The 22,226-nt window shown below is 38.6% G+C and overlaps 5 protein-coding genes across 5 annotated transcripts; 2 read left to right on the top strand and 3 right to left on the bottom strand.

Moving 5' to 3' along the window:
• LOC18767317 (methyltransferase-like protein 16 homolog) lies at positions 1,560–5,117 on the top strand. Its single transcript, XM_020553817.1, has 8 exons — positions 1,560–2,143; positions 2,599–2,807; positions 2,911–3,376; positions 3,471–3,678; positions 4,308–4,415; positions 4,502–4,651; positions 4,735–4,804; positions 4,991–5,117. The coding sequence occupies exons 1-8, from the start codon at positions 1,722–1,724 to the stop codon at positions 5,056–5,058; spliced, it is 1,701 nt and encodes a 566-aa protein (XP_020409406.1). The 5' UTR covers positions 1,560–1,721; the 3' UTR covers positions 5,059–5,117.
• LOC18766496 (PI-PLC X-box domain-containing protein DDB_G0293730) lies at positions 6,297–7,715 on the bottom strand. Its single transcript, XM_020570805.1, has one exon. It carries the CDS (start codon positions 7,407–7,409, stop codon positions 6,453–6,455), a length of 957 nt encoding a protein of 318 aa, XP_020426394.1. The 5' UTR covers positions 7,410–7,715; the 3' UTR covers positions 6,297–6,452.
• LOC18766826 (pentatricopeptide repeat-containing protein At2g21090) lies at positions 8,844–11,181 on the bottom strand. The gene has a single exon (XM_007201529.2). It carries the CDS (start codon positions 10,871–10,873, stop codon positions 9,041–9,043), a length of 1,833 nt encoding a protein of 610 aa, XP_007201591.1. The 5' UTR covers positions 10,874–11,181; the 3' UTR covers positions 8,844–9,040.
• LOC18766878 (translocase of chloroplast 120, chloroplastic) lies at positions 14,804–19,686 on the top strand. Its single transcript, XM_020570877.1, has 2 exons — positions 14,804–14,946; positions 15,306–19,686. The coding sequence occupies exon 2, from the start codon at positions 15,336–15,338 to the stop codon at positions 19,293–19,295; it is 3,960 nt and encodes a 1,319-aa protein (XP_020426466.1). The 5' UTR covers positions 14,804–14,946; positions 15,306–15,335; the 3' UTR covers positions 19,296–19,686.
• Positions 20,954–21,939, bottom strand: LOC18766719 (dirigent protein 21). The gene has a single exon (XM_007200746.2). The coding sequence runs from the start codon at positions 21,660–21,662 to the stop codon at positions 21,069–21,071; it is 594 nt and encodes a 197-aa protein (XP_007200808.2). The 5' UTR covers positions 21,663–21,939; the 3' UTR covers positions 20,954–21,068.

Below are 22,226 nucleotides of genomic sequence, written 5' to 3'. Positions count from 1 at the left end.
ACCTCCTAAAATAGGGAGACCTCTAGGAGCTTCTAAATATGCGAAGAGAGAAAAGACTCCTAGTGGCTCCATATTATTTAATGTTGCTTTGTTTTATGCATAGTTTAAACTTTTGATTAATGTTAACTATATTTTTATATTATTTTTAAAAGAGATGAACCAATCATATTGAATTAAAAAATAACTATAGTATTTATGACTCATGAAACTAGGGAGTTTGATTGAAGTTCAAATTTTATAGTGAGCTCCTAAAATAACTTTTGTGTGTTTTTAGCTAAATTTTAATTAAAAAATAGGAAGCATGATTGTAGATGCTCTAACCTCCTATATGTTTGACCCAAAAAAAGAAGAAAACCTCCTATATGTCGAGTAAATGAATTTTATTATACATTCTTCAATTATATTTAAACATGACCTAATATCCTCCAATAATATAGATGTATAATATATATTCTAATATTATGTACAATATTCATAGAAAAAATGGTACGTTAATAAGTACAATACTCGTAGAAAAAAAGGTACATTAATAGGTACAATACTTGTAGAAAAAATAGGTACGTTAATTAGATGATTCTATGTATAAAAAAAAATAATAGAAAAAAGGTAAAACAATATATAGCTTGAATGAATGAATTTTTTTGTACCGACTATGTAAGAAAATAGGTACATTATTTCTATACAAAAATAGGTATGTTACTTTGTAATAGAATTTTTTTTTAACACTTTTTATGAATTAAAAACATATTTACAAAATAACGTACCTATTTTTCATTATTTCTATATTATACCCATAATAAACGGACAATTAATGATGATTGATTTAAAGATCAAAATTTTGGAGGGAATCACCACAATAAATTGGGGAACTAAATTTAAAACACCATTACATTAAACGTTGAATTTTAAATAGGGGTATTTTGGGAGATTAAAATGGATAAAAAATCAGATCTTGAGCTTGATAAGGTAATTTGATGAGTTGGATCCTAGTCATAGGTTTTTACTTATAAAAATTGGGTATTATTTATAAAGACAAAAAGTGAAGAGTTGCAGGTAAGGAAAATTGAATTTGAATGGGGTAAGCCAAAATTACTATAAAGTTTAACCTGACCTAAAATCTAACAGCTCACCTATAAAGTAAATATAGTCTACCTCATTTTGAAATCCCGAGTTTATCCATATTTGGAAAAAGAAGAAAAAAATCCATTAGTTCAGCTTTAAATAGTTGTCAGTTGTCTAGGCAAGTGGATCTTACAATATATAATACAATACATGTACCCTATGAGGCTGAGCCAATAAATACCCGTTCATTGACTCAAACTTTAAGGTATACTCGTATTGTGCGGCATCGTATTTCGTATCTCGTATTTGTATCCATACAAAATGGATCACCCTTAACTAACCCTCCACAAAAGAAATTTGGGGAGAGATGAGATCCAACTTGTGTAAGCCCAAAACTAAGCCCATTATTTACATTAGAAAGAGCTAAGCCGAAATTGAAGCTGGTTGGCCCATTAACGGCCACATTGCGGTCTCTATGAATGTGGGAGGGAGAGATGAAATTGCCAACTTAAAACACCAGAATTCTCCTCCTCCCTCCTCCCTCCTTCAGCAGGTAGTCAAATACCCTTTTGTCCCAAGCCATCTGCAAGACCCCAAGTAACACCCTTCTCAGCATACCTCTCATTCAATCTCAATTTTCTTTTCATCTCTTAAACCCCATGAAAAACAGTGAACTGGATGAGCTGGACGAACAGGTGGAAAAGCTGGATGAACAAGTGAAGGAGTTCAATGATGCCATTTTGCGTGGGGATGATGATAGCGACTCAGACATAGAAGGCCATAAATTGATGGTTGGCTTATTTAGCTCATGGGCTAAGTCTCACAGAGCCAAATGTGAAATGCTGACGAACAAGAATAAGAAGAAGAAGAGGAAGAGAAGGGAGGAACGACCCATGACCCACCCGAGAAACAAATACTCCGAGAACCCACCCGACTTCGCTCACTTGGCTTCTCTCTACCCCTCTTTCAAGCCCTTCGTCTTCTTTTCCCGAGATGGTCGACCCAGAATCGACTGGACCGACTTCAACGCCACCCGGGAACTCACCCGGGTCCTGCTCCTCCACGACCACCACCTCAATTGGTAACTTCTCTTATTCAAAATCTTAGTTTGGTTACTTGGGTAATTGTTGGAATTTAGAATACAGAGTTGTGAATGTGGGTGCTCTGGTTTGTTTCTGTTTTTTTATTTGAAAGCTTGTATCTTTTTCGTTTTCTTAATTGTTTTGACTTTGAGGCTGCCCAATTTCCTCTTCTAGCTGAATATGCTTTCGTTCTACAGATTTTGTGTGTCTGCTTTATCCAATGCTTTTAGTTCTATCACTGAATTCAAAACCATTGCCACCTTGTTTAGGTTCAAAAGTTAGACATGAAGTATTGCAGCCTTTGAGTTTTACTTGTTTGATCAACTTAAAGATACCCCCGGTTGTAGTATCATCTTAGTTTTACTTGAATACTTGAAGTCTATTCAGTTAATGAAGTTGAATTGTCATGGCGGTCCGTATATGCAGTACGTTGATTGTGCATTTGATTTCCCAGGTGGATTCCTGATGGGCAGCTATGCCCTACAGTGCCCAATAGATCGAATTACATTCATTGGATTGAAGATCTTCTCTCGTCTGACATCATTGTGAAGACTACAAGCAATGGTGGTGATAAAGTGAGGGGCTTTGATATCGGAACTGGAGCAAACTGCATATATCCACTTCTTGGTGCATCTCTTCTGGGGTGGAGTTTTGTTGGGTCAGGTTGTTCATTAGTTGTTTTAGTTAGTACATGCTTGGATTTTTGAATATATTAATGTCTGCTTAGAACCTAACAAAAATTCATATTAACTGACTTTGGTTGCAGATGTGACTGATGTAGCACTCGAGTGGGCAGAGAAAAATGTTAGAGATAATCCACATATCTCGGAACTAATTGAAATTAGAAAGGTTGAAAATGGCAAAGAGACCCTTCCACTGGAAGGATCACACAAAGAGATGTTGGTTAGTACTTCAAGCAAAATAGATTTGACTGAAAATATGGGAAGGGAAACAGCTCTTTCACCTTCCTCTTCATCCAATTCCTCCAATCTGAATCATAATGCAAATAAGAGGTATTGTGGGCCACCTATTCTTCTTGGTGTGGTTAGGGAGGGTGAGGAGTTTGACTTCTGCATGTGTAACCCTCCATTTTTTGAGACCATGGAGGAAGCAGGACTAAATCCAAAAACTTCATGTGGTGGGACCCCAATGGAGATGATTTGTCCTGGTGGAGAAAAGGCTTTCATCACTCGCATTATTGAAGATAGTGTCACGTTGAAGCATACTTTTCGGTAAAATTATTTTTTATGCATTATGCTCTTCCCAAATCTCCTCTGTCCCAAGGTAGTTTTCTTAGAGCGCTTATGTCTCACCCTTGACTTGCAGGTGGTACACATCAATGGTTGGGAGGAAATTCAACCTCAAAATCCTAACATCAAAGCTTTGGGAAGTTGGAGCTACTGTGGTAAAGACAACTGAATTTGTTCAAGGCCAAACATGTCGATGGGGGCTGGCCTGGTCCTTTTTGTCCCCTGCCAAGAAGATTGCATCATCTCATGTGGCTGTGAAGAACAACCTCTCTTTCATGCTTGAGGTTTCTTTGTCCTACTTTTCTGGTGTTTCAATTTTTTCCAATATCAGAAATGCATCTACCTGATATTCTGAATGTTGCAAATCTGAAGCTATGAGTTCTTAACATGAGGTTAAGGATTCCCCCAAACCCCATGACCCAACAAACACCCACCCATTTGATTGTTTGAATGACCAACCTGCTTTTAGAGAAGAGGAGGAACTAGCTTGGTATGAGGGCTGGTGGCAATTATACCATTATTCTAATGTTAACGGGCGACCTCCAAGATTGATTTTATTGAGCTTTTTATGAGCATGTCAAATTATTGAAAGATGAATAGTTCTTAGTCCTTCCCTGTGCATGTAACTTGCTGAATAGTTCGTATAGCATTATGGCTTCCTTAAATTTGAATGCCTAGAGCAGTGAGCTGAGAAGGTTTTATTTTACCTTCCATTTTTTATGTCAAAGTATGCACTAGCAGATATCTTTTGTTTCTGTAATAAGCAAATATGTGTTTATGTAGGCATACAATGGGTATCAATGATTATTCAGTTACATCACTTCATATCATAATTCTCATCATCTCTTGCGTTTTGTTATCGTCTTGTTCCTACTAATGTGATGTCTAATCCCACACCTTGTCTACTTTGTAGGGCCTCGACCGAAAATTCAGTGCCATAAATGTATTGCAATCAGTCGAATCCTTTTTCTGCAGTAGTGGTGCATTGTGTAACCTGAACACATCCTCATTTACAGTTGATGTATGCTCATCTGTTAATTTGTTATTCTGTTTATTTATCAAATGATATGGTGTGTACTTACATGCAGCATTATTTAATTTTAATAGGTGACTACAACAAAAGATCACTTAGACGCAGTCTTGAAAAGTGAGTCACAACATTGTGGTAGAGTTGCTAGTTGTGAAGATGTGCAAGAGGCGACTATAAGCTCAAGCTGTTTGAACTTGCCTCCCAATAACCTAAGTTTCCGTGTTTCGGTACGATTATGTCATTGCTGGGCTTGTATTTGGTGACATTGTCTTTAAAGTTGCGCTTGATTTTTACAAATTTTTCTTTATAGGTTTTTCAGCAAATCCCAGGCACACTTCTGGTGAAAGGCTCTCTACAGCAGAGAGAGAGTCAAGTTTCAGGTTTTCACCCACCTATTTTTTAAGTTCTAATACTTCTTTTATTGCTTTCAATCTGCTATTAATATTTCCGCTTCAAAACTATATAAATATGCGTTGCATGGTTTTGGCATTGCTGACACTCTAGTAACATTGTGACTTCTTGTAGGCAACATCGATTCAATATAACCTTCCTTATGTTAATTGCAGGATCATTCTCATCGATATTCCAACGCTTGGAGGAAGATCTGAAACAGAAATTCTGTAGAAGGAAGTAGACTGTAGTAGACGTTTCCTTGTCTAATATAATTCCAGCAATATAACAGAAATTCTTTCATATGATATAGGCACTAAGTAGGAAATGCTTTCTTCTGTGTGTCCTGATTTTCTTCCTTGCAATCTTGGATCCAGTTTTCTCAACTCTTGAGGAACTCTCTCTTTGTTGATATCCCAATCCCCATTGGTTGAATGTACTGAATTGAACACAGCTTTGGCTTTGTTGTTTTGCCAGCCGTACTCTTAATTTTGTTGTTGTTCTTACATTTTTAATGTAATTTTTTTAATAAATAGTATAGCCGGCTGGCTATACTTTTAAATATAATATAATAAATAGTATAGCCGCCCGGCTATACTTGGGGTTCAAAATTTTCTTGCTAAATAGTACAGCCGCGCGGCTATACTATTTAAATATAATATATCTACTTTTCAAGCTAATTTTATATTATTCAAGCTACTAATTAGCCCAGAATATTCAATTGAATTTCTCCAAGAACTGCTTAGGACAGGATAGGAAAACTAACATAAGTCAACTTCATCAAGAAATTGGCACGCACAAATCAAGCAAGCTTGGTTGCCAAAACGACGCTCCTCGCTCCTCCCCTGAGTCTGGGCTCGCTGAACCACTGGATACATTTCTGCAGAGTCGAAGAAATTGATGCCGGCCAGGAAAGCTTGGTCGAGGAGGCCAAACGACTCCCGAAATGTGTTTTGCTCGCCGAAATTCATCGTCCCCGAGAAGAAATGAGTGGTAGTGCGACTTTTGAATGAAAATGGCGGTGGCTGGGTTCTGTGGTTCTGAATTGTTGAAGTAATTAGGAATGGTGTTCTGAATGAACGTGGGTTTAGGTATGTAAGGTTTTATTTATTTATTTATTTGTAATAAATAGTATAGCCGCCTGGCTGTACTGGGGTCTTTTTAATAAATTATTTTTAAAAATAGTATAGCCGCACGGCTATACCGTTGCTATAGAGAACTGGAAAATAATCAGTTAAAAATTGTACCTTGCATATAATTCTTTCCTCGTCGGAAAATGACACTAGTTTTCCTGTTTTTTCTTCCTGCCGACAAAAAGAATTTCGGCCTTAACCAAGAAAATACGTCTGGTTACTGAAAATCCAAAAAGCAGTTGAGCAATACACATCCAAAGGCCAATTATCCACTCAACCACTCCATGTTGCAAACCAAATCATATGATTCTTTAAGGTTTTTGAAATTCTAACTTTCAATTTCAAGGTCTTTTGCTCGTAGAAAATGTTTCTTTTCCTTATCAATCTGCAATAACAGTACAAATTCCATGGATTGAATTAAATTACATAGTGGGAAGGAAGATTTTATCAACACGAGAAAAAAAAACTACACACTGCACACAAACAAGGAGCAAGTTCAGCTTCTTCAGGCTTTTCCTTCAATTCTTGCATATGTAGCTGCAACACATGCATCGACGAAATCTTCGTCTATAAAATCCGTGGAGATGATTTGCAGTCTGTCTGCAACACCTTTAGAGAAGCACTGAGTTATGAACAACCTTGCGAATCCATGAATCCGACCGGTCACAGGTTTCACACATAAAACCGGGTTATCAGCCTGAGGTGTCACTGTGTTCTCCACCCTGTAAAAGAATTTCCTTGTTGAAACTGGTGGCTGCTCACTCAAATACTTCAGATTGCTTTCGAACTTCGTGGATGGCAAATCCGTGTCGATCCAGTTATCCTTCAAGTGCCCTGCATTCCACAGAGGGCTCCCTGCCTTGGCCTGAGGTGACTTCCTCGGCTTCCACACACATATCACTCTCCTTGGCAGCAATTCCGCGATTGTCTTGTTAAAGACATGCTCATCCTGATGGATCAAAAACTCTCCAAGTTGATCCACCAAGTACTTGTCAAAGTCCGGAGGGTCTTCATGTCCAAACTCAGTCCTGATTTCAAGGATTATGATCTCAGACTGTGTTTCGGATAGAAACTTCTTGACATCATTGATCACAACATCTATGCTGTAAGTGAGGAGAATCCCGTGGCAGACGCGGCGATCCTCCTGAATTCGAATATCAAGAACTCTGGTGCCTTTCACAAGCTGCTGGTAGATGGACAAAGATTGGCATTGAGCAAAAGGCCTAGTGATGGCTGGAAATCCAATCTTGTTGGTTGCAGAGTCATGTGTTCCTGGCCATACGATCTTGTTTATATGAACTTTCTCAGGGTTGATGCCAGCCATCCAGTTTTTCCTGTCTGAAGGCTTGTAGTCACAGCCTGGAAACTCCTCACCACAGTTTTGATGAAGAGCACATAGAGTTTTCTTCTCCGTCGAAATCGCCTTTCGCCGTTCTACCTGCTTAGAGACATGAGAACCCATCTCCAATATGAAAAACGAAGAAGCAGAACGGATTCTATCTTCTTCTTCTTCCTCCTCTTCTGCCTTTTTCTGGCTGTAAATAGGAGCAAGCTATGCAGAGAAAAGTAAAAGGTTTTTGTGGCGCATAATAGGAAGCATTGTAACGTCAGACAACAGATTTTTATTGTGGCAGCACCCATTGATGCGTACAAAAACTGATTATTGTTCATCAGTGCATAAATTTTTAATAATTATTGACAAGAGTTTGATTAGGACTGGATTTGGATGTATTACCTTTATCTTGGTGGGTCGCCCATTTGATTGAATTATTGGTGGAGAGTCATAATTGATCATCTTGTCTTGCTGGTCCAATTGCATTCATCGATTTTATTTAGTCTTCTTCTTTGGTTGTTCCACTTGTATGGTTGTCCAAAGCTATGTGAGCTGTTGGCTGTTGGTTTTGATTATCTTTTCTATATTGTTTCCCATAACAAGAAACCGTAGTATCTAGAAGAATAATTTTGTTCCTCACTTTTTTTAAGTTTTAACCCTGGTGTAGCATTACTGTCTACTCATCTGGTCAATAGAATTTACCAGAGATGCTCATTACAGAAACATTTACTATCAATAGCAGACCATAACACTACTTGTGATGCAGACATGGGCTTAGCCAAGTTAGTTAGAGCGGATGTGCTCTTCACTCTGCACCCGAGTTCGAATCCCCCTCCCTGTAATTTAGATTAAATTAAAGTAGAATATCATTTCTATAAAAAAAAAAATAATAATAACATAATTTGTGATGACATGTATAATCATCCGTAAAGCTTTGTCTTCCTGTCCAAATGTCAAGATGGTTTTCTCTACTGTTTCAATAGACGATATGAAAACTTCTGAGAAACAAAAATTCATTATGGTTGATAAGGGCCACAATCCTGGAAAAAAACCCACTCTCCTTAATTAGACAAGCAAGAAAATTGTCAAGAAGCTCACACCATGAAGTTTCATGGGGTCTACCATGTGCAAATATTGCCCCACAGAATCTGTACCCTACAGAGTAAGTTTATAGTTCAGGAATAGATCACTTGGCAACAGTGCAGAATTAATGAGCAAATGGTTAAAAAGATTATGAGACTTTCTACAGAGGCTTAGCACAAAATTCAGCCATAGTTCAATCCAAGTTCCAACCAAACTAAAGCCAAATGGAAGCCCATGCCTAATATAAGTTTCAACATTCAAGTTGGGTCAAGTATGTACAGCACGCCCAAACTTAGAGCCTGAGCTTGTTGTGGTCTAAATGAGAAATGAGCATACTTTGCAGTTATCTGCATACCAATTGAAAGTTGAAAACTCCATGTAGCTTAAGTGGAAAAGTCACTCAAGTGTAGTATAACAGGCCTGAGGATAAAGCTTGTCTTGTACAGATAATGACAGAAAAGAACTATGCAAAACAAAGCATAATACCCTCCACGGGATTAGAAACTTAGATTTTTATTGAAAAATCTCGCAAGTATGTCATTGTGGAGATTTAAATCTAACGAATCTAAAAACAGTAGCTTCAAAACATGTTACAAATTATAAAAAAAATTGAATGGATATGGTATATCACTTCTTCTCCATCTTACCGCCCCGCAAAGTAACAAAACATCAAATTTTTACCTCACAGAATTAGGTACTGAAGCATCTTCTTCCATCTGGCCAGCTAACTGTTCCAAAACCGAGTATATTTCTTCCTTCAGAGGATGCAACCGATCTGATACGGTGAAAGCATTCACTCTATTTTCTACTTCTATCCAACTAAGGGCTCGCTCTTTCCTCACATGTCTCTCATCCATAAGTTGTCTCACCTTCTCTACCAACTCCCATTTACCATGTTCAGCATATATACTTGAAAGTAGTACATAAGCAGCAGAAGATTGAGGCTCCAATTCAATAAGGTGTTCAGCCACTTTTCTTCCCAGCTCTGTGTTTCCATGAATTCTACAGACACCAAGTAACGCATTCCAAACTTGATCGCCAGCTTTACATGGCATATTCTTGAGCTGGTTGATTAATTCATCAAAACATCCAGCTCGACCCAAGAGATCAATCAAGCATGCATAATGTTCTTGATCAGGAACAATGCCATGATCACCAATCATGGACTTGAAAAAACTAAGCCCTTCCTGCACTAGACCAGAATGACTACACGCATTGAGAATGACGACAACAGTTGTCCTATCCGGTTTGACTCCTGATCTGATCATGTCCTCAAACATCTGCATTGCCTCTATACCGTTACCATGCTGTGCTAAGGCAGATATCAATGTGTTCCATAATACAGTATCTTGCTTATCACCCATGAGCTTGAAAACTCTCTTTCCAGCCCCTAAATCCCCACATTTTGAATACATATCTATAAGAGAGCTCACAACAATTGTGTTGGGTCTAAAATTACTTCGGATTAAAGACGCATGTACTTGTTTACCATGCTTAAGTGAAGCTATACTAGCAGAAGCACAAAGGCAACTACTAAAGGTAAACTGATCAGGTCTAACTTGATACAACATCATCTCCGTAAACAATGCAAGGGCTTCATACCCCAGACCATTTCTAGCATAGCCGGAAATCAAAGCTGTCCATGATACAGGGTTCTTCTCGGGCATCTGACTGAACAATTCACTACCTGATTCCATATCACCCCATTTGGCATACCCCGAAACTAGTGTGGTCCAAGCAAGAACATCCCTCACTGGCATGTTATCGAACAATCTCCTAGCATCTCCCATCTCCCCGCACTTGGTATAAGCATCAACAAGCGAACTAGAAAGCACAACATTTGACAAAAATCCAGCAACCAAAACCTGCCCATGAACTTGCCTAGTAAGCTCCAATTCCTTCAATTTCACACATACAGTCAAAACACCAGCAAAACTAAACTCATTGTAACCAATTGACAATCTCCTTAACTCTCTATAATACCTCAAAGCCTCATCACAAACTCCACTCTGGGCATAACCAATCACCATGGTGTTCCACGACACCACGTCCTTCTCCGGCATTTTATCAAACAAACTCCTCGCCTCCTTCAGATTCCTCATTTTAGCATACCCAGAAAGCATATTGTTCCAAGAATACAAATTCCTAACAGACATTTTATCGAACACCCTGCGGGCCTCAACGTCATCTGCGCATTTAAAGTACATATTAATCAAATGGTTGGCTAGAAACGGTGGGGGGTGTTTGAAACCAGTGAGCCTTAAATGGATGTGAACCCATTTGCCTTCTCTGAGAGACCCAGTGGCTCCACACTGTTGAATGAGGAAAGCGAGAGTCTTGGTGGGTAAGCGGATGCCCTTTTGAACTAACAGGTCGAGGGACGAGAGGGCTTGCGAGAGGTGGCCTTGAGAGCAGAGTTTGAGGAGAGATTGGACGACGCAGGGAGGCTTGGCGGTGAGGCGTTTGTTAGGCTTGGTGAGAGTGAGAGTTGGGGAAGAGAAAGAGGGCATTGCAGAGTGAAACCATGAGAGGTTTGTGCTGAAGTCTCTTCATCTACGGTGGGTTGGCGGTGGCGGTGGTTATGGGCCTTGAGGGTTTTGCTCCGGCGACGGCGAGCATTGCCGGTAGTAATGATTGAATTGACAGTGACAATGTGGGCTCGTACACATACTGATCCGATGTTTTGATGCGTACCATGTAACTCGGGTGGGCCTTAACCCGCTTTGTTTTTCTCAATAATATATATGTTTTTAATTTATTCTTTGGATATTTTAGAGGAGAGGGGAATTAAATTTAGGACTTCGGATGTCGGGGTCATATAGCTCTCAGTAGGAGTGGGCACGGTACGGGATGACACAAGATGGAGGTCATCTCGGTGTCAATTTCGAATAGGGGAATCGGGATGGAATGACACGGGATGAGAGTTTTTTAGAACACGTTCAAACCGTAAAAATCCTGCAAAAATTCAAAAATCTTGCAATTTTTATAAATCAATCATGATACAAAGTTTACAAACAATCAAGATTCAAGAGTTTGTTTATACACTTTGGAGAAGGAGAGAGAGAGAGAGAGAGAAGAATAGAGGGAAGGAAAATGAGAAGATAAGGGAGAAGAACATATAGAATAGAGGGAATGAAAGGAGAAGGGAGACGGATGAAAGAAAGCTGGAGTCGAAATGGTCGAGGGAGAGGAGGAATATGAAATTGGGGTTTAATATTTTCTTGGTACTGTTCGATACGGTATTATTTAGAACCGGTGTCATGCCAAACAGTAACTGGATGACCGGTGTCATGCCAAACAGTAACCAAACGAGATCATAAATTTAGAACCGGTGTCATGCCAAACAGTAACTGGATGACACAGTATCATCCGGTTTATACTTCAACACTAAATAGGACGACACGAGATTGACACGGTTTGGCACAGTTTTGATGCCCACCCTTAGCTCTCGATCATAAAGCGAGGTGGACCTCTTTGTTTCATTATAACTTTACTTCCTTAGGTTTATGGTATATAGAAAGTGCCTACTATATTGTGGATTAATTTGGGCTCCCACATTTAAAAAGAAACTTATTACATTGTATTTATTTCTTGTTAAAGTTGTTTACTAAAATATATGGAATTGGGGTAAGGATGGTATTGATTTCTTATAAGTTGTTTACTAAATTCTGATGAATTGGAATTGAAACCAAATTGATTGCTAAAATGCCCTCATTGTTGGGTTAAAGTAAATAACAAATTTTAAATTTTAAAAATTGGGCGAGGATATAATGGGTAAAAAAAATATGAATTCATAATGGGTTAGTTATTCAGGAATTAGAATACCACCTCCACCAAAAAATTCAACCTCCAAAATCAAAAATTGAATTCTTTGCGTGAATCCCACTCGCATTTTCATTCCTCATTATATTTTAGAATTAATCAAGCATTTAAACCTATAACAATCCAAACTGATCATCTAGCATTTTTCCTTTTTTTTTTTTAAAAAAAAAATCAGTGGTATTTTACTATTTCACCATATTTTAATTAAAATTGTGTGCTTTTAAATTTGTCTTTGATTAATAGCATATTCATAGTTTTAAAATATTTCACCATTCTCTACATTTTGATATATATATATATATATATATATATTCCAGAACCATTAACGTTTTAACCGTTGAATAGAAGGTTAGATCATGTCAATTTTTAATCGGGACATTTGACTTCTTGTACCAAATCCCATATTAATAACTGAATTAAGTATTAACAACTGACATCCATTTTATTAACATATTACTTATTATCCATATTCATTGTTTCATTTCATCATGCCCGTTGCCCTAGAATATTGATTTTGACTTTTCAGGTAAATAAAAAATAATTAAAAAAAAAAGGTATTATCCATCATATTATGCTAGCAATTTCGTGTTTGTACAAAACATGAGTGGTGAATGATGATGAGTCACAACTCTTACAACCTTCCCACATGTCAATGACTCAATCAATACATAGCAACTGGTTTATGTAATCTTAATTTATCTTAATCTTAAAAGAAACTAGGTTAGTAGATGTGGGTTAGAAGTTAGTTAGTGAGATCACACCCTTACACTCAAGTTTAAATTCCCACCTTGTATATTAGATTAATTTACAGTATCAATTGTATTATTTTGATATTAATTACTTTTTTTTTTAAAATTTCATTTTATATAAAATAATGGGCGATAATCTAATTTTGTCTGATCAACGCTTGACCCTAAAATTATGGGACCCAAGATGAACCTTTTGAGCTTGTTTGATAAAGTTTTTGGATAATGTTTTCAGATAATATTTTCAAAAAATGAAAACAAGATAAAGAATTTGCATTTTCAAGGTTCAAGAATGTGTCTAGTAACTTAATTGGAAAACTGAAAACAGTTAATATGTATTTAGTAGTACAAATTGAAAATAGTAAAAACAAAAAATGTGTAACTTTAACTAAAAATGCATTATGTAATCAATATGTTAGTTTTTTTTTCAATGTAATATAATTTTTGTTAATATCTCATCTAAAAAAGAATATAACTTTCTTTAATTAAAAAAAATGAATATAAATTTTTTTTTTCAATAGTTTTAGGCACTTTTGTTAATGTCTCATCTAAAAAAGAAAATCATTTTTATAACTAGTTTTTTTTTAAAGAATAAAATTATAATATATAGAGACTAAAATTATCATTTAAAAAAATTTAAAATGAAATAACATCAACCCACACATCCCACTTAGAAAAAGAAAAGAAAAGAAAAAACAATATTTCCCCCATCTTCTCTTTCACAGTTTCTCTCTGCAAAATCCACCCCAATCTCCTGTCAACCTTTCTTTTGCTCTATCGCTCTTGATACCTCTCTCTTGTTCTCTCACATCTCTCTCTCCAAAATTAAAACTCACCAACTCTCATTGCACCCACCCATTACCATCGCAGTAATCATCTTCTTCATCATCATACAAAAAGAAAAGTGCTCTGCAAATTTCAGTAGAACCCCACACTTATACAATAGCTAGATCATATATTATTTGAAGCACTTCAATAATAAAAGCATTCTTCTCATCCTCCTCAAATTAGCATTATCATACAATAATTCAGTTTCTAATGTAACAATTTTACCAAGCACAATAAAGAATTTCTAGTGGGCGTTTTATTACAAAGTTGTTGGCCGTATCATAAAATGAAATTTGATCAAAATAGTTTAATTTTCCCCAATATCTCAAGTAATTAATTTATTTAAACAATGATTTTATAGCATTCATATTGGGTAAACTTCTTAAATTTATTTATGTCAAGTAGATATCCATATATAATAGTATAAAAACTGTGTCGACAATTTATATGTGACATTGTAACATCACAATTGCATGATAAAATGGAATTGATCATGCATTTACAACAATATATTTTTAAAATGGAATTCTTAAAAAATATATACATTCAAGCACATTTTATATGTCTTTGGTAAGTGGAGAAATCATTTCCTCCTCCTTCGAGCACATTTTTTTAATTGAAAAGATCCAACCACCCAAGCATCGTTTTCACCAAGAAAATCGATGTGAGAGAGTGAGACTCGTGCAGCATGCTTGGAAATGGTGCCCTAAATTCATCACGTGATAGTCACGTGAACATCATTTACCAAAGATGTACAGGCAAAGCAAACAAAAACCCTCCCACATTCGTCATCATCAAAATCGGACGGTCGGTGCAGGTCACGTGACTCTTGGAGAGCCACCAAACCCGCTGATCCACACGTGTGAAATTCCAAAAGGCAAACAGGAAACCCTTTTATCAGTTTCAGTCCACGTCAGCTTGATTGGCGTCTTTCACGATGATATCGATGCAAAACTCTGGACCGTCGGATTAAAAACTTAGGATCATTCTGGACCGTTAATTGGACTCTTATCCTTAATTACTCTGCTGGTTAAGCCAAGTACTGAGTGTGTAGAGATATCGAAAACACGAAGTCCGCTTAAAAGTAGAAAATCCTCGAACCTCAGTCTCTCTCTCTCTCTCTCTCTCTCTCTCAATCGAAGCGAGACCAAAGGCAGAGCCTTTATCTCTGTAACCCAGAAAACCTGGTAAGCCTTTTCTTTTATTTGTTATTTATTTTATCTCAGTTCAACTCTCTTGTATCGGTTTTAGTTTTTGTGTTTTGTTTTCCGCACAAAACCCTAATAACAATCCATGGTAGGATCTGGGGGGTTTCGTTTAAATTGTTGTATTGGTTAATAATTGATATATACACAGTGGAAATGTTAATGGTGTTGTTTGCTTCGGAAATTTAGAATTTTGTAGTGAAAATTGTATTGTCAATGGAGTTTTGTTATGATTGGTTTCTTTGGGGTTTGCGGTGAATAATATGATCCTGAAATGATTATTATCTGTTCATCATCGTGCTTATTGAGAATTGGGGTTTTCTGTGTTTTGGTGAATCTAGGGTTTTGTAGCTGCATTTTGAGGATTTGGGATGGAAAATGGTGATAAGATTGCTGGCGGGTCTAACGTGGGAGAAAACAAGAGTGTTGAACTTGAGGTTTTTGAGGAGAGGGTTGCAGAGGGGTCTAATGGACTCAAGGATGATTTAGAAGATGATGTTTTTGAGGAGGCAATAGAGATACAAGAACACTTGCAGGAGCAGGGGACCAAACGTGATCTGGAGGATGCTGCTGCTGTTGATGGAGAAAGAAAGGCTGAGACAGTTGGTGGTTTAGGTTTGGCCGTTCTTGTTAAGAGTCCTAGTATAGAGAATTTTGAAGAAGCAATTGGGGTTCCTGATGATGATGAGGATGAGGAGGAGGAGGAGGCAATCGTGAATGGTGAAGAGAAGAAGGGAAGTTTTGTGGGTGGGAACAGTGTTGATGAGGCTGCAGTGGCAGGCGCAATTGATGATGGACAAACTGTAAAGGAGGCAGTGACCGATGAAACAAATGGATTGACAGACGATGGGTTGGTGGGTAGCAGAGAAGATGGAGTAAAAGAGGTTTCTCAGATTGGGGCTGGTGAAGGAATAGCAGGTTTGACAGGTGGGGATGAGGTTCATGTAAAGTCTGTAGTTCCTGAGAATGTGAAGTCTGAAACAGACAATGTTGAATCAAATGGATTGACGGATGATGGATTGGTGGGTAGCCAAGAAGTTGGGGTGAAAGAGGTTTCTGAGATTGGTGCTGGTGGGGAAAAAGGAGTTTTGACGGATGCAGATGAGGTTGATCTAAAGCCTGATGGATTGGTGGGTAGCCAAGAAGTTGGGGTGGAAGAGGTTTCTGATATTGGTGCTGGTACAGCAGTTTTGACAGATGGGGATGATGTTGATGTAAAGCCCGATGTAGTTGTTGAAAATAAGAAACCTGAGAAGGACAATTTTGATAATTCAATTTCAGAGACAGTGCCTACAGATGAAAAGTTAGATAATGAAGCTGCTGATCTTGATTCTCCTCAAGTAACTGAATTTAACAAGGAGATTTCGAAGGAAGCTGGTAATGGTCAGGAATTAGAGGAGAATTCCTCGAGCTTAAAGATTCAGCTTGAAAAGGATGTGGGACTGCTAAGTGCGTTAGATGGCCATCCTTTGAAGGTCCAAGATGATAATGTTGCGGAGTCACAAAATACAGTACATAAAGAAGGTGATAGTGCTGAATCAAAAGATGCTATGCCCTGCATTGAAGCAAGGCAAGAGGATAATAAAATTGAAGAACTAAGAGAGACTTTGACTTGTACAGATGCAGAATATCAAGATTACAGGAATGGAGAAGTGAAAGACTCTTCCACTTTGCTGGGTCCAGAGCATCATGGGGAAAAATCTGAACTAAAAGGAATTTCATCTGTTAAACAAATGTCTGGGGAGGATGGGAAGGAAAGAGCTGTGACATCAGAGAGCTCAGCTTTTCCTGAAACATCTGCAACTGGGCAGACAGAGAAGATTCAGGATGGTGATGCTGATTTGAGAGTAGAGAGTAACAAAGGTGATCAACCTCTGCAAGCTGATGAAATCGCTCGTGAAGTTTGCAACAATGTTGCTGCCCCTGAAGAGCCTGAAAAGAAAGAAAGCATTCAGGCAGAGAAGGGAATCAATAAAGTGAACAGAGAACAAGAGATTCAGCCAGCATCAGTGCATTCTTCTTCATCTGGAAATTCTACAAACCCCACTACCCCTCCTACTCGTCCAGCTGGTCTTGGCCGTGCTGCCCCACTATTGGAACCTGCACCTAGGGTGGTACAGCATCCTCGAGTAAATGGTACAGTATCTCATGTGCAAAACCAGCAAATTGAGGACCCTGCTAATGGAGAGGCAGAGGAGTCTGATGAGACTCGTGAAAAGCTTCAAATGATAAGAGTGAAATTTTTGCGTCTTGCACATAGGCTTGGGCAGACTCCACATAATGTTGTTGTGGCTCAGGTTTTGTACAGACTGGGACTAGCTGAGCAGCTGCGTGGTAGAAATGGGGGCCGTGTTGGTGCTTTTAGTTTTGACCGTGCAAGTGCCATGGCAGAGCAGCTTGAGGCATCAGGGAATGAACCCCTTGATTTTGCTTGCACAATTATGGTTCTTGGAAAGACAGGAGTTGGTAAAAGTGCAACCATCAATTCTATATTTGATGAAGTGAAGTTCAACACTGATGCTTTTCAGATGGGGACTAAGAAAGTACAGGATGTTGTGGGGACCGTGCAAGGGATTAGAGTTCGAGTCATTGACACACCTGGCCTTTTACCTTCCTGGTCTGACCAGCGTCAAAATGAGAAGATTCTCCTGGCTGTGAACCGCTTTATCAAGAAAACTCCTCCAGATATTGTGTTGTATCTTGATAGGTTGGACATGCAGAGCAGGGATTTCAGTGATATGCCACTCTTGCGCACCATCACAGACATTTTTGGGGCATCTATATGGTTCAATGCGATTGTGGTTCTGACTCATGCTGCGTCAGCTCCACCTGATGGCCCAAATGGCACAGCTTCTAGTTATGACATGTTTGTCACTCAACGATCTCATGTTGTCCAGCAAGCCATTCGTCAGGCTGCCGGGGATATGCGGCTCATGAATCCTGTTTCATTAGTAGAGAACCACTCTGCTTGCAGAACTAATAGGGCTGGACAGAGAGTTTTGCCAAATGGTCAGGTTTGGAAGCCTCATCTGTTATTGCTGTCATTTGCATCCAAGATTCTGGCTGAAGCAAATGCCCTATTGAAGTTGCAAGATAGTCCACCTGGAAAACCTTTTGCAACTCGGTCTAGGGCACCTCCTTTACCTTTCCTTCTCTCATCCCTCCTTCAATCAAGACCACAGTTGAAGCTGCCTGAGGAGCAGTTTGGTGATGATGACAGTCTAGATGATGAACTGGATGAATCTTCAGATTCTGATGATGAATCAGAATATGATGAATTGCCACCATTTAAACGTTTGACAAAGGCCCAGGTGGAGAAACTCTCTAAAGCTCAGAAGAAGGCATATTTTGATGAGTTAGAGTATAGGGAAAAGCTTTTCATGAAGAAACAGTTGAAGGAAGAGAAAAAGCGACGGAAGTTGATGAAAAAGTTGGCAGCTTCAGCAATGGAACTGCCAAATGATTATGGTGAAAATGTTGAAGAGGAAAGTTCTGGGGCAGCATCTGTTCCTGTTCCCATGCCAGATTTGGCCTTGCCTGCTTCCTTTGATTCTGATAATCCAAGTCACCGTTATCGATATCTAGATTCCTCCAACCAGTGGATCGTAAGACCTGTTCTAGAAACTCATGGTTGGGATCATGATGTTGGTTATGAGGGCATAAATGCAGAAAGATTGTTTGTTGTTAAAGACAAAATACCCTTGTCTTTTTCTGGCCAGGTTACCAAGGATAAAAAGGATGCCAATGTCCAAATGGAAGTAGCTAGTTCAATAAAGTATGGGGAAGGGAAAGCGACTTCATTAGGATTTGATATGCAGACTGTTGGGAAGGACTTGGCTTATACTCTGCGAAGTGACACGAGGTTCAGTAATTTTAAGAAGAATAAGGCAACGGCTGGTCTCTCAGTTACTCTCTTGGGTGATGCTTTATCAGCTGGGATGAAAGTCGAAGACAAATTTATTGCTAATAAACGGTGCCAGATGGTTATGACTGGTGGTGCAATGACTGCTCGTGGTGATATTGCTTATGGTTGTACTTTGGAGGCCCAGTTGAGAGACAAAGATTATCCTTTGGGTCGTTCGCTATCAACTCTTTCGCTGTCCGTAATGGATTGGCATGGAGATCTTGCCATTGGAGGCAATATACAGTCTCAGATTCCAGTTGGACGACATACAAACCTGATTGCTCGTGCCAATGTAAATAATAGGGGGGCTGGACAAATCAGCGTGCGCTTGAATAGCTCAGAACAGCTTCAAATAGCTTTGTTCGGCCTCATTCCTCTGCTCAGAAAGTTCTTCACGTATCCTCAACAGTTGCAGTATGGACAGTGATGAAATTAGAGTAATATTTGTGCTGCAGCAGCCTTGCGGTATGGGTCATCATCAAGAGTGGGTGAGGAGGTCATCTTGTGATGGTCATCACCACTAGTGAGTGATTCTGAGCTGCTCGTTTCAACTCATTTCAATCTAGTATTTCATTGATCATAGTGATTTTAGCTTCTTAACTAGATACTGGCAGTTGGTGAATTTTGTTCTCTTAAGGTACTGGACTCACAGTTGCTTCTTTTTCAGTCAGGCCTTTGTCTTAATTGTGTGTGGAAATTCATTTATATTGCCAAAGTTGTTGATTGCTTGGCCTCTCCTCCATTCTCTCCAGTCATTTGGTATTGGTTGTGCATGGTTAAGGGCTTTGAATATAAAATTGAGTGTTTTACTTTCTTTACTTGATGTTCTTTGTACGTGGCAGAGGGCTCTGTAAACAATCAACTTTTTAGTCTTTTTCGAAGTTTTTTTGGGGAAAGGTAGAGCAGCACCAATAGGTTCCCCTAGTTTCTTTGTCTAGTAAGCCATCACCAGGATGACAATTGACAAATGAGGAGGTCATCTTTTGCTTGAGAGGTGGTGTTTGCCGTTTTCCTCTTCGGTGCATTTGGAATGCAATCTTATTCTTGACAGCGTGTGCCTTTTTGATGCAGATTTATGAATTGTGCATCAATTAGACTTTTCCAACTCTAGTCTTGGAATCTGCCGAGATCTGAGTGACACTTAGTTTTCATTTCTGTTATCTGTTAGTTGAAGATCATAATTTTCATCATGCCAGCAGCTAGATCCTCTAAGAAACAGTGGTAGAACAGATGTTTAATAAGAATTAAACTTTACTTGAGCTGAGATCCGCCTCTATATTTTCTTTTGAGACCTACCTATGGAAGTGGGTCTTACCTCTACGATAAATGTGGTCAACAATGTGGTCAGTATATCTAGTCCAAAAATGCCTGTATACCAACCGATAGAAAAAATGAAAAAGAACATAATTTATGAGTCATGTGTCGTCACTTCACAATGGGGTCTTAGAAAGGGCCAATTGCTAACATTCTGCCAGCAAGGTGCCAAGGTTTAACAAGCCCATGAAAGTCGCATATCCTTTCAGATGTTTTTAGTTTAGGGTATTGATGCAGTTTTGTATAAATCATTGGAGACAAGGTTAGGGTTTGGAGCAGTTGGCGGGTTTAAATGGTATTACCTTGTTTCGTTCCCCTACTGCAATTATCATTGATCAAAGATACTGCCAAAAAAAAAAAAAAAAAAAAAAAAAAAAACCAACTAGTCTATTATGGTCGTCTGCTACTTGTTGTGTCCGCTTGTCTTCGCTTGATTGGTTAGTTCGATATGTAGTTGAAATTTGTTGTGGGTGAATAATTCTATTTTAGAAAAGAAAAAAGAAAAAAGAAACCAGTAAAAGGACTTGTAAGGTGGGTTGGCTTCATACTTTATCCTTCCATAAGAATATTTCAAACGAGTAATGTTAAGGGGCTTCAGAACCTATCTCAAAAGTTAGGGTTTTAAACTTATGCACGTGCTAATGTTATACTTGTTTATGTCATTCGCCATATTATTTGGCGACTGAAATACAAGAAATTCTTTTGCGTCTTTAATATTATTATTTTCATACCATGCGGTGTGTGTGGTGACATAAAGAAACCCAATAGAGAATACAAATATCTCCAGGAAGTCCCAACTTTGTATAACATATTTAAATGCAGCAAAGCACGAAAAAACTGTTAAACAAATAGCAAACCAACCCACGATTTCCACCACTCTTCTCAGTCAATAATGCAGAGCTACAACATTGTATTCAACAATGGCAAGAGTAGTATTAATAAAATAAGTCTTGGCCAACGCAAACCCACGTGCCAATCGGAAAACACCAGTTCCACCGATTATTGGCAACTCCCTGACTGAATGCACAACTGGGTTACGACCCAAAACGGTGAGGCTGCTCCCATTGTGCTTGCCACTTGTGAAAACAAAGTTCACAGACATAAGAAGACTCACTTCCTCTTGGGAGGCGAACCCGTAGAGCCCTTGAGCTCGACCCAAGAGTTCAGATGTGGGTTCGGGTCCTGTGGTTAGCGGGTTGTCAAAGATGTTGACTAGCCCGAACAAGGTGGGTGATTTGAAGGTGTTGGGTGCACGGGCTACCCCCACTGAGGTCTGGCTTGGGCCCAAAACGACGTCGTGGAAGTAGAAGTGCAGACGGGTCAGCTTCTGTTTTGCTAGATGAAGGTTTTGAAACCATTGCTCAATCTCAGGTCCTTCAATGGTGCTTTGTACCATTGGCATGGCTAGGCATAGTGAGAGCAAAAGGTTTAGAAATATTGGACCAACCTTTCCCATTTTTGTGTCTCTCTGTGTATGCATCTCTCGATTGAGAAAACTTTGAAGGGCAAGGAGGGATTTTATAGTGGAACTGTGGAAGCATCCAACCTTATTCTCTCCTTAACGTGAATTTTAATTTCAATTCGCATAATCAAATGCACTGATGTGGTCCTTATTTCATGGCGGGAGGTAAAGTCATAAAAATTCAAGAAAAAAAAAAAGAGAGGAGAAAAAGCAATTGGACTAGAGGAAACAATGATGGTGGATGCAATACTTTGGCTTATCATAATCCAATGTTTTACATGACAAACAAAGTTCAACACACCAAACCAAAGACACTTTAGTGGGTCTTAGTAGGCATTGGATTATCATTAAAGGAGTTGTAGGGTAAGTTCCTTTGATCTAAACCTAAGCATGGGTGCTAATGATTATTTGACCTAACGAAGCACTTTGTTAAAGAAGATCTAAGTTCAAATCTCATTTACGACACTTGTTAATATATATATATATATATTTTAAATAAAGCTTGAGTTTGAATGGAGTGGGATAGCATAAACAATTCCACGTTGTAGCCGGCAATATAAAGGGAGGATCTTTACTGTATCT

The sequence above is a fragment of the Prunus persica genome, chromosome G8, assembly GCF_000346465.2.
Source record: "Prunus persica cultivar Lovell chromosome G8, Prunus_persica_NCBIv2, whole genome shotgun sequence".
NCBI lineage: Eukaryota > Viridiplantae > Streptophyta > Magnoliopsida > Rosales > Rosaceae > Prunus > Prunus persica.
The sequence above is the reverse complement of the archived record's forward strand: the minus strand, read 5'-3'. Positions and strand labels throughout refer to the sequence as shown.

Coding starts and splice junctions, on each gene's coding strand:
- LOC18766496 (XM_020570805.1), bottom strand. CDS start 7,409: ATGGGTTCTCATGTCTCTAAGCAGGTAGAACGGCGAAAGGCGATTTCG.
- LOC18766878 (XM_020570877.1), top strand. CDS start 15,336: ATGGAAAATGGTGATAAGATTGCTGGCGGGTCTAACGTGGGAGAAAAC.
- LOC18767317 (XM_020553817.1), top strand. CDS start 1,722: ATGAAAAACAGTGAACTGGATGAGCTGGACGAACAGGTGGAAAAGCTG. Junction 2,808..2,910: donor GTGGAGTTTTGTTGGGTCAG/GTTGTTCATTAG, acceptor CTTTGGTTGCAG/ATGTGACTGATGTAGCACTC. Junction 4,416..4,501: donor CATCCTCATTTACAGTTGAT/GTATGCTCATCT, acceptor TAATTTTAATAG/GTGACTACAACAAAAGATCA.
- LOC18766719 (XM_007200746.2), bottom strand. CDS start 21,662: ATGCATACACAGAGAGACACAAAAATGGGAAAGGTTGGTCCAATATTT.
- LOC18766826 (XM_007201529.2), bottom strand. CDS start 10,873: ATGCCCTCTTTCTCTTCCCCAACTCTCACTCTCACCAAGCCTAACAAA.